The sequence below is a fragment of the Micropterus dolomieu genome, linkage group LG21 (assembly GCF_021292245.1).
Source record: "Micropterus dolomieu isolate WLL.071019.BEF.003 ecotype Adirondacks linkage group LG21, ASM2129224v1, whole genome shotgun sequence".
NCBI classification, from domain to species: domain Eukaryota; kingdom Metazoa; phylum Chordata; class Actinopteri; order Centrarchiformes; family Centrarchidae; genus Micropterus; species Micropterus dolomieu.
The window spans coordinates 29,651,981-29,663,887 of record NC_060170.1 but is presented as its reverse complement, the minus strand read 5'-3'; the positions used below and the strand labels follow the sequence as shown (position 1 = coordinate 29,663,887).

General features: G+C 41.1%; 1 protein-coding gene across 1 annotated transcript; it reads right to left on the bottom strand.

The window, feature by feature from the left end:
• Window positions 1-990: 990 nt before the first annotated feature.
• On the bottom strand, window positions 991-7,946 carry unm_hu7912 (un-named hu7912). Its single transcript, XM_046036020.1, has 2 exons — window positions 7,783-7,946; window positions 991-4,427 (listed from the first exon to the last, which is right to left on the bottom strand). Exon 2 carries the CDS (start codon window positions 4,373-4,375, stop codon window positions 1,166-1,168), a length of 3,210 nt encoding a protein of 1,069 aa, XP_045891976.1. The 5' UTR covers window positions 4,376-4,427; window positions 7,783-7,946; the 3' UTR covers window positions 991-1,165.
• Between the last annotated feature and the right edge of the window lie 3,961 nt (window positions 7,947-11,907).

Genomic DNA, 11,907 nt, shown 5'->3' with positions numbered 1-11,907 from the left:
AAGATTTTACAATATAGATGATAAGGTTGCTCTTTTATTGCATATTGTTTAAGAACATACTGTGATATTAGTTACAATAAGGTCTCAAGGTCATGGTGTTCAAATTATCTAATATTCAATATATATATATATATATATATATATATATAACTCTCACATTTCTAAGCATCAAATGGTATCTCATTAACATAATAAATGTAATTATAAGCAATTAATATTAAAATACCTGAATATAAATAACATGCTTTGAGCAAAATAATTGTTCATTTACAATGGTAGTTCAAACAACCTATGTCAAGAGCTGTCAAGCCTTTAGAAATAGCTAAACCTATACATTGCTTTGTGTCAAATGCATTTTTTTTTCGACTGAAGGCCACTTTCAAACAAAGCAATTTTTACAAGAATGACATCAAGTCTTATCACAAGATGAAATAAGTTCAAGCTAAAATTCTTAATGAAGTGGAAAAACAAATAAACAAATTGATTGTATTTCTTCATCTATCAAACAGTAACTAATATAGCAATAAAAAAAATATCCACACAACTACAGTATATTTAGGAAATAATACTTCAGTACTAATAAACAGTTGTAATAGTACAACCACTATAACAAGTTATCATATAAATTTCTGATATAACATTTGTTGGAGAAATCAATAGTGGATGACTGTTACAACATGAGACCTGGCTGTGCCTACTATTATGTGGTGGCAATGAGATGTGTACTTCAGAAATAGTATGTGCTTCATACATTGTCTGCAGAAACTGCACAGATCATACATGTTCACATCTTAAACACCTGGATAACTGGGTTTGTGCCTATTCTACATGCAGGCTATTAACTCTTCTGAGTGCAACAGAATCAAAACAAGCCAAAAACAACATAGGGCAACCTTTAAAACAGTGTGTATATACTGTATGTGTGTGTTTGTTTGTGTTTGTTTCTGTGTGTGTGTGTGTGTGTGTGTGTGTGTGTGTGTGTGTGTGTGTGTGTGTGTGTGTGTGTGGCAACAGAGAGAAATAAGAGAAAGAGAGAGAGAAAGAGATTGGTCACATATATACACAAATTTCCATACCAATGTTCAATTTGCTAAACCACACCATGTATTTACAGTATGTACATTTAGTGTAGTTGACATCATTATAATTACTATTTAGTGCTATACTATATAATATCATCCAAGAGATGAGGAGTACCCACCCAGTCCAGTGTTCTTGGCTCAGATGCAGCCATGATCATGCACATGAACTGTTTCCCTGTTCTCTTATCTATTGGGTAAATTGTGGTTGGAGTGAACCCTTTGTTGCTCTCCACAAACTCACACAGCTGATTATAGATTTTGGGGTACTCGTGACGAAGGAAGACTCCCCTGGTCCTGAGCTCACGCTGGATGTTGACAAAGCACACCTCTCTGGCTTTTCTTCCTTCCTCCCCCTCCTTGTCAATGTCTGGTGTGCCTGGAGGCGGAGTGAGGATGAGAGTTTCCATTTCACTATCCTTCTTGAGTACCTTTTTGTCAGGACTTGAAGAGGCCAAGGACACCTTTGCATATTTTCGAACTGTTGGTGTTTGGACTCTTGGTGAAGGTCTGTTAGGCACTAGTTCACCAACAGCTACGGATACATTCAGAAGGAAACATTCATTGGGGTCATACTCGTTGCCTGCTAGCTGCAGTTCCTTGCAGTATTCACCTAGGTTGTCCTTGAAGCCATCCAGCTCTCTGAGAGATAAGTATGTGGGAGACATGAGGAGGCTCTCGAGCCCAACTTCCAGAAAGTTTTCAGCTGTCTCTGGATTAGCAAAACCCAGAAAAAGAATGCCTCTCCCTCTGGAGAGGTAGCCAGCTTTAGCAACGCGAGAGAAGGCTTTGTGGATCTCTGAATTCTCTCTGCAAAACTTAAGAGTGTGTCGACACACACTGTTCACACGACCATACAGACAGGTCTCTTTATGGGTCTCCCAGTCATCCCTGCGACAGTTACGTGAGCAGTAAAATGTGTAGCAACTGTGACATGATTTGAAGTACAAGCAGGCATTGAACATACTCTCAATCCGGTTGCACTTCTTGTTAGCACACACCATAGTGTCATCTTCATCTGTGCTGTGGTCTGGAGAACATTCTTCAGCACTCCTTTGTAAAGCATCACACCCACTATCAGGGTCTTTGATTGTGTCTGGACTGGATTTAGAGGAAGGGAGCTGTGCGTTCAGACATCCCAAGTTTTCAAGTCCAGAAGATCCTCTGTCTTTGTCATCATCTTCAGTAATTAGTTGTTTTAGCTGGTCTAGAAGGTTTTCACTTGACTTTCTGCTAGTTGGTGGTTTGTAATCAACAACCAAATCCGCTAAGAGTTCGTCCAGTTGCTCTAGACTCTGCTGGAGGGAGAAGTTGTTGTGTTTCCTGTCTTTGGTTATGTCCGATGTGTTGGATGGTTGCTTTTGATGCATTACTCTCGGAGATGGTGTCTTTTCACCATCCGGCATATCCCAGCTGACAGAGTGCACATCCCGGCGTTTACTGTTGCCGGCGCATATGTCATTATCCGTTATGGTGATCTCAGGAGTTACAAACCAGTGCCCACTCTTGGTATTCCTCCACGGATTGCTTGAGCCCCTCTCTAATGAGTTTTCAGAGAGCGAAAGGGCAGCGTAGCGCCTTGGTGAACTTGACAGGTTAAGTATAACAGGTTGAGATGTAACATCAGAGGATGCTCCATGCCTTGCTTGGTAAAACAGGTTTTCATAGCTTCGTCCACGAGGCACCGATTGCTCTCTGTCATGCCGTGGATATAGAATATTGTCCCAAGACTTGGAGTGGTTTTTGACCTCTGCTCCTAGTCGACTTGTTTCCACACAGCTGTTAGTAAACCAAGGGGGTATAGTGGGGTCTTGTCTTACTCTTAGTGGTGTGTGCTGAGAGGACTGGTTAGAGTAACCAGATATACTTGAGCGATACCAGTCATCTGAAAAGGCCTGGGACATGCGAGGGCGTCTGCGACCCTCTGTATGATATGGCCTTGATGGAAGGTACTGCTCCTCAGGAGAGCTGTACGGTTTGGGGTAAAACAACCTTGAGTTACTCGTGTGGTAAGGATTGAAGCGGTTGTCCTCTCCATAGTACAATCTAGACAGTGGAGATTGCGAAAAGTATGAACCTGCCTCACTTGTGGAGTAAGGCCTACTATAGACAGAGTGTGCTGGCTCTCTGTTGGAAAGATGGTCTGTGTAATACGACCTGACAGGAAGGGTGTGCACCCAACGAGTCCTTGGATCATACTGACTAGTCATTGTACTACCATGGCTGGTTAAACTGGACCGATCATCCTGAAAGTATGTTCTAGAATAGGGATGGACTGGATACCGAACAGGGTCCTCTGTATAGAAAAACTTGGTTGGTATGTTAGGATTTGAGTAAGCTCTTTGTTCTTGGCTCAGATATGGTGCTGTTGGTGATGGCATTCTGTGCATGTCTAGATGCTGGTAAGAGATGGGAGACATGCTGGTGGTATAGTGGTATCCTTGTCTAAAATCGCCACTGTAGCATTCACTTGGAGTGGGCGTTGGTGAGGAGACAATCTGTCGTGGTACATACAAACCTCTACTGCTACTGGCCTGGGAGTATCTCTGCCAAAGATGCTCGGGTCGTACATTGGGAACCTGCCTAGATGTATGCTGCAGTACAGCCGCATCTGGTTTAATGTCCACACGGCACCTAACATGAGGGGTTAGGGCTGGTTTATCTGGTTTATCCTCCTCAAAACAGTCTGAGACATAGAGGGGAGAATGAGGCTGCAGTTTGATAGGATGCACATCATTCAAAAAAGCCCTGTTTGAGTAGGATTCTCGATGTGTTTCAGAAGTCCTCAAGGTATCTGACGCAGTTTGAGGCGCATCCCTGCCCTTTCTGGCTCCTGGAGGAGATACTGAGATGGGCACAGGAGTGAGGGTGGCCTTAATTCTTGGAGTGCTTTTAGATCTTGTTCTCTTTTTAGAATCTGACCATGTAAGATGGGTGGTTTTGTCCTGGGTGGTGTGCTGCTGGAACTGCCTGGTGTTGAACAGATCAGGAGACGAAAAGCGAAGGTGACCCGGCTGATCTAGTCCATTCCACATTAGATCTTTGTTTAATGTCTGATGCTCAGCCCTCTTGTAAGGGTACTCCATTGAGGAAGAGAAGGACTGCGGGTCATCCAGTGACTCAATGAAGTCGAAGCTACGGCAGTGTCTTTTGTTGATGATTTCTGGTTTGTCGATCATTTTCAAGTCACATTGCCGGGAGGAGTGGAGAGAAATGGAGTGGTCAGTAAGGGGATTTAGAGTAAAGTCCCGATATAGAGTCGATGCCAGTATATCAGGGGGATGCGTTCGTGTCATCTTAAAATAACTTAGATGCTCTCCATTCAGTGTGATTCAAAATCAACACAGCCTGTGGAAAGAATGAGAGAAGAAAACACTTACAAATACACTTCAATGCAATTTAAAGTATGTGAGCTAAATGTTACGCAAAAAAAGATACAGTCAGTAATTTTTACAGTGGGATCAGTTCATATTTCATTAGTCTGTGAACCTAATCTCAATATACATTTCGAAATCATTTTAATGATTTTTGTTTAATTGCATCTATAAAGCTGAATCAGATGTAAGTGACCACCTGACCACATGATACAGATACCTGTAATGATGACGTGTGTATAAAAGGGATGTACTGTTGTTGCTCATTTACCAACCAAGTTAATTTCATGCCAACAGCCACAACATTATATCTGACCAATGTGACAATTAGTGATTATTTAAGAAATCTTGAGTTCATTTAGCATATTTGAGGCAGTGGTTTGTTAGTAAAACATAAAAAAGTATACTTTTAATTTTATTTAAAATCTTGTCTGGAAGGCCTGTCCAGGGTGTACCCCGCCTTTCGCCCAATGCCAGCCCCCCGCGACCCTGTACGCAGGATAAGCAGTTGACGATGGATGGATGGATGGATGGAACTTGTCAGGAAGATTAGTCATTAAACACAGTTGCGGGCAATAATATTCAAGCTATTTTAAACTATTTCTAATGAAAATATAATCAAAGGCACATTTATAGTAATAGCATGTCGTGGTTTACCATTAAATCCTGAAACCTATAACCAAACATACATATTTTTTAACTATAAAAAGTCAGTTTGAGTTTCAGTAAGTGACTAATCTTGTCAAAAATGCAGTGCAATAAAGAATTTCTGCTTTCTACTGTTTGAATTATTCATATGTCATAAATAAATAATATATAGACAACTGCCGTCCAACTATTTTTAAGGCTTTCAAAAATTATTATGGACAAAATCATTCCATTTCAACAATGGATTTATGTGTCACACACACACATGGGCTTTCTTGTTGGCACCCACCCACGAGCTAACCCTGAGTTACCATCTGTTCATCGTGAAGAGAGAGGACTGACCAGCCATCTCCCTGTCATGTCTCCACAACACACCTAAATATCACGTCTGTTCACACACGACCAACCTCGACAGACACTGTTATTCACTGCTTTGCTTGGCTACTTATAATTCTTTTATGTTTCAAATACATATTGCAGAATACCTGTATATGTATTTTACTGCTCTTAAAAAGAAACACAGCAGCTGCATACAAGGAATATTTATTTAATTTAAAACAACTTCTAGATTTCCAGATTACATGCATGGGTTATGAGTGGGTAAAAACAATGCAAATGAATAACAGAGCTTTCCTTTACATTTATGATGACTAGAGCTGCAACCATTATCCATATTAGTTATCAACTATTAAATGAATCACCAACTATATTAATAAATTATTAATTGATTTATTTCTGTACTCCTCTATGACTGTAAACTGAATATCTTTGGGTTGTGGACAAAACAAGACATTTGAGGACATCATCTTGGGCTTTTGGGAAACACTGATCGACATCTTTCACCATATCGAGAAAATAATCAACAATATAATCATTAGTTACAGCCCTAATCATGATTTTGAACTTATGAACTTCTATATAGTAGTGTATTCATGTAGTGTGTGTGTTTCAACTGAACAAGTAATTCAAGGTATCAATTTGGATTACTAAATTCAACAATTGCATAACAATGTAGTTAAGAAATGCATTGTAGTTCAAGAGCAAATTTCCCCATATTTTCAAATCCTGTAAAAAGAATAACCTTTTGAAAAAATCTAGTGTTCTTAAAAATAAATGTTACATACTGTACTATTATCAGCTGTTCTGTCAACATTGGGAGTATGGTCACTGATGTCTAATTGCTGGCTGAATATCATTAAAATATGAATACCAATCTGGAACTAATTCTGTGTCACTTGTGCCAATATAGCAGGAATACATTCATTATTAATATCCTATCCTATAAGTAAAGAATATGTAAATTATGATGGGATGGATACTGAAACTATTTAAACTATAAGCCACTACATAGGGAAAAAGTTACTTAAATCCATCTTACTTTCAATTTTATATTCTTCTGGGTTTAAATGAATGAGGTGATGTGTCATCATCATTTTATTACACAGTATTAAAAAATAAGTCTAATAAGGTACAGCAGGTAGCCTAACAGGTGACCATTCAGTAGTTCACTACCACAATCCATGTGTCTCAAGCACCTACCCAGCTTTAATTCATTAATAGTTATGAACAATAGCTCCCACTGTATTGTTGTACGAATCGGTTTGCAAGGATACTGCAAAAATAGTCCCAAAGGAATGCTACAGCATATAAATGCCACAAGAGATTAATAAAATATCAGAAGTAATTATGTAAGTCTACAATATGTCACTATTGACATCACTGCTGACCACCACAGACAGGCTTTTTTTAATTCCCTTTAGAAATATTAGGTTTTTTCTTTCTTTCCCCTTTCTTTCTTTGTAGAAAATTGTTAATGTGTTTGATCCCACTGATATAGTAGTTACTAAAGATAAGACACAATAGCAGATTTGTTTTTTAAATGAGTGGACAGGACAAGATGCTTAGACTAACTGAGTGCATGCATTCCTCCCTCTACTTATCTTCATGGTCTAAGGCTGTTCAGTGGAGGGACTACACGTACTAGCCCGAGTATAAAACCACATGCCACATACTGTCTCCATGGCTACAGCACACAGCAAAGAAACCATGAAACACTCCTGGAGTTGCACACCGAGGGCACAATTGCAGTCTGAAAACGTGGACTCTTAATCAGTATGAATTGCTTTGATGTTCTCTGAGGGCAAAACCCACAAGTGCGACTTTATATTAACCTTATCAAAGAATGCACCAATACTGACATTAGAACATATTAATAGAACCAAAGGCTGTAGGCTAGTTTTTTTTTCCTGCGCTATATTTTGTTGCATGGTTATGATTCTACACAATAATAATATCTGGACTCATATTGATTTGCTTGCCAGTTTGTAAATAAAAACAACTTCGAAGACTGTGTTCTATTTGCAAGGTTTTCCGGACAATAACAAATGCGACGCAGATTCGCTGAAACCTCCCCGTGGGACCAAACCAGGGCGCATTCAGCCTTGAAGCGTTACCAAATACTTGCTGTAACGCACTTGGGCAGCCCTTTTATTTTGGTGCTGCGGCACGGACGGCCCTGCATCCTTTGTGGCTGACCTAATGCCTTTGAGCCCGGAATGTCATCCTTTGCGTGAAAAGAAAGAAGCAGCGGGTTCAAACCAGGACAGAGGGAGGCAGAAAGGGAGAACGACTTTGGCCAAGTTTGAAAATATAAGATTTCGCGAGTGAACGAGGGGCCTTACCGTCTCGCCGGTGAGTTGATCGGATGCGGTGGACATGGTGGAGCAGCAGCCTGTACTCCGTGATGTGCAGCTTCACCTATCGCACCTGCTGTGAGCCTGCTAGAGCCGTGCCGTCCTTCATGCTGCCTTTACATGTTGTCTGTTTCAGCCAGCGATGCTCTCACACTCGCGTATGCCTCTGTGTGTGTTTTGTGTTTGTGAGTGATGGAAGGGAAGGAGGAGGTGTGTCTGAGCCTGCGCTTGTGCGCGTGCCTCTGGAGGCGTGGTTGTGCGTGTTTTTATGGGAGGTGATGGGGGGGGGGGGGGGCTCAGTCTCGGAGCAGCAATGCGGTCTCTCCGTTCATCTCTGAACATGGAGCCCTGAGGACGACTGCATGGACATTTGTGCTGGCTGCTTGCTCATCCTGCACAAGGTGCTTTGTAATCAGGTTTCATCATGAGGCAAAGCAATTCTGACATTTACATTTTTAGAAAGTATGCAGACAGACAAAAAACTGCCTGCAAAAATTGTCCTCTCCTACATTTGACTGGTCACTTTGGCTCTTCTTCCTACACTACTGGACATGTGTTAGACATTAGAAAAGGCATGTGCCAATATACTTTCATTTTGTACTATAGCGTGCCATTAGTGATGTGCATGTGATGGAAGGCTGCAACTAAGGATTGCTTTCATTATCCATGAAAGTGCCACTTATCTTCTCTTTTAATAAGTGTAAGAACAATTTGAAAAATGCCTGTTATAATTTCTCATAGCCCAAGCTTATGTCTTCATGTATGACAAAGAAAAGCATCAAAGCTTCAACTAGCAAATGTTTGTCTTTTTACATGGTAAAATTAATTTATTTTTATCAGCTTATCGATTAATCATCTAATCGTTGCAGATCTAGTGTGATGGACAGTTCATCCAAACTTGACCTGGATGGCCTAGAATTGCTTCTCTAATTATGACCTAAAGTCTGGAGACTAAAGAAATCTGAGAACTTGTACATACATTCAGATTGGCACCTGACGAAATGCTGTTGTACCCCATTGTAATCGTCCTTGATACAACATGATTTTGTTACAACAAAATGTTCTTTCTTGCTTGCACAGCATCTTTGTTATTGGCAATCTTGCAAGGTTAAGAATCAGTGACATTATGCTTTCCCTAGCCTGCCCTGTTTCACACACATCTGCCCCTGAGTCTCACCTCGCCACAGCCTTCTGCATTGTCTGAACTGATGATGGGGACAGCTGGCTGTGAGCCCCAGAGCATGTGACTGCTGCTGGAAAACTGCTTACTAAAGCACTCTCACGGCAGATAGAAATCACCACAGACAAACTGTGCTGATCAGGCTGAAGATCACAATGATACTTAGCTGTGACAGAGCTCATTTTGTTACAGAATAGGAAAGTGTTGAGCTGCTTGTGCACAGTAGATGATTCACATTCTATTAGCTATACTTTTCCTGCCTGTATCCTGGTTACAAAACACCATAGCTAACCGAGACTCCATCTGTGACTTACCACGTGTATGAGATATGATTCAGAATGACAGTACAGTGGATCTCACATTGTGCCGCATCCAGCATCCCTGAGAGTGGGATCTATCTGAGCATGTGTGACTCACCCTCTCTAGCACAGTGCATTGGCATCAGTTTGTGTCAGCTGTTGGTTAGCAGGCATAAGTGTCTGTCAGCTGGCTGCTAGCAGGTGTCTGAGGCACCTCGTAGGCTCTGCGGAGAGGAAATCAATGGCTTTCTGTTGATTAGAGGCCCCTCTGGCAGGGATCAATCAGGCTTATACCACCACAAAGTAACAACATTAAAGCAGAACGCTGCTTAACTCTGCCTCCACTGCTCAAACAAGCTTTCATGCTGCTCTAACATATCAGCCATAATGAGCCGTAAGGAAGAATCTGGACATTCTGCTTTGTTCCTACATTGGTCCTCACTCATGTTGGCACAGTAAACAACCTTCAGTTCTACAGCTGTCTCCAATTAACTCTATGTACGATTAAGTGACTCTCTAGAAACTTTCTTTCTGATTTCTGTGTTCCCATTGGTGGGAATTACATAAGAGATGCGGGGATGCACACACATCCAGGCCCATTGCTTAGAAAGTCCAGCCCAAAATAGCCAGTGTGGCAGGCTAATACAAAGCAACCCTCAGCTTTGGTTATTTTGGACTGTAATGAGATGTCAGAAGAAACAAGGAAAACACATTAGATCTGCAATGTTAAGGCAAACACATTTCAGCTCGTCTGTTTCACACGGAATCCCCAGGGAGGCCAGGGATGTTGCCATCGGTCCCTGTAGTGGTAAATATTTCACACAGCCAGAATTAGACCTCTAAGATAGACATATGTTTGAATGTGGGAGGTTCTTTGAGATCTTATGGGACCCTTTCATGCCCTGTATGAAATATGCATATACCCTGATTCAGTGGACTGAAATGCAGCAGCAGTGAAGTTGAAGACTCAGTGGGAGATGCACCCAGTCTTCCCTTAATTCCAAATGAACCCTGATTAAGTCCTCAACAAATTAAACCACTCAATCCTCTCCTTCCAACTTTCTTGCCAGAGACATAATTTACAGTTGTGGCGTTCCATATAGGCCGCACACCACTCAGACCGCGTGTTTTTGTGAGGAATTAGATGTGACCAAGTATTTGGATGTTTTTTTTTTTTTGGCTCAGCATGGGACTAAAGAAGCCACATTGGCGTAGCTTTGATTCCTGGTGGATCAGACTAGATTATATTCAGCGGATTGTTAGATTCTTCCGGGGTGCACTGGAGTTACTACATGAACTCTTGACTAGTGTCCTCATGTAGCTGATACTGCATGATATAAACATGGGAAATATTTGCGAAAGACACGATTTCATGATCACTCCCTGAAGAAATTTTGACAAAATGGGCTGCTCTGCATCTCGAGGCTTGAAGACTTGAATAAAATAAAGCAGAAAAACCATTTCAATGTAATTTTCCTATGCTTAATTAGCAAATTGTGTTTATTTTGGCTGCACAAAAAAAGAACATTCCAATCCACTCCAAGTAACACTCATAAACAAATTCATGCACCAGCCAGACCATTTGGGAGCGGTATCCATGGCAACCCACACTGAGTAGGAGCAAAAGAGACTGAATTGATTTCAAAGGGAATGAAGTAAAGTGCTGATGGGAGTCTTCCATGGAGACCATAAAAATCTACGTCACGAGGATAAGACGAAGGGAGGCGAAAATTGCTTGTAAACCCCCAACAATCTGCAAACGCACCGCAGGAGGGATTCAGCAGTGCAGCTTTACATCGACAGTACATTTAGTGGCAACACAGAGTGTGGAAGATAATATAAGGTTTACCATAAGGAGAGCCCCTCTGGCAGCCTCACGGTGAAATTAAGACAGGAAGAAAGACCTGCGCTCATGTGGGCATATTCTCAGATCCTCCTCTCAGTACATGTAGGTCAAAGTATAGTGTAGATATTATTCACAGCTGCACTGAGCAAACACAAACTCCTCTGTCCTGGTCTCTGGAGTCACAGTAAGACATCCCATGGTGAGTCTTAATTAAATCTTTACTCGACACTCCTCTCTCATCCTTCATCATCTGCCATTTTGGCTAAGGAATCATTCAGTCATGTGTGCAATTTTATTAAAGGGGAAAAGCATTTGGAACAAAGACACGGGCCTCTTGCTGGGTGCAGTTTCTTTCTGAGGGCTCCTGGCGGTGTGAATTATTTGTGGTGCATTGTCACTATGATATTGTTATGTAACAACATAGAAACAGAATGCAGTTATATTACAGTTAAAGTGAAATGAGCAGATCATATTTTCAAACACTGATTGAGGTCAGCAGGAAGTTTTATAATGCAGGGCTGTAATCAAGGTCCTGCTATTCAAGACTGGACAGACAACAAATCTTTTGTTCCTCGGTTAGAAAGAATCAATGAGGTCCCTGTAAATATGGATATCTCTAACTCTCCATCCCACAGCAGTACAATGCAAAGCAGTACTGAGTTGCACTAATTGTGCAAGGCTGTAGGCCTTGTATAATAGCTGTAACAGCCACTCTTTCCCATTCAAAGACAACCATCTGATTGCTGAATAAAACAACTGAATTGTGAACTGACATTAGCTTTTCTTTT

What these genes read in the sequence shown, in the direction of transcription:
- unm_hu7912 (XM_046036020.1), bottom strand. Translation starts at nt 4,375, where the DNA reads ATGACACGAACGCATCCCCCTGATATACTGGCATCGACTCTATATCGG.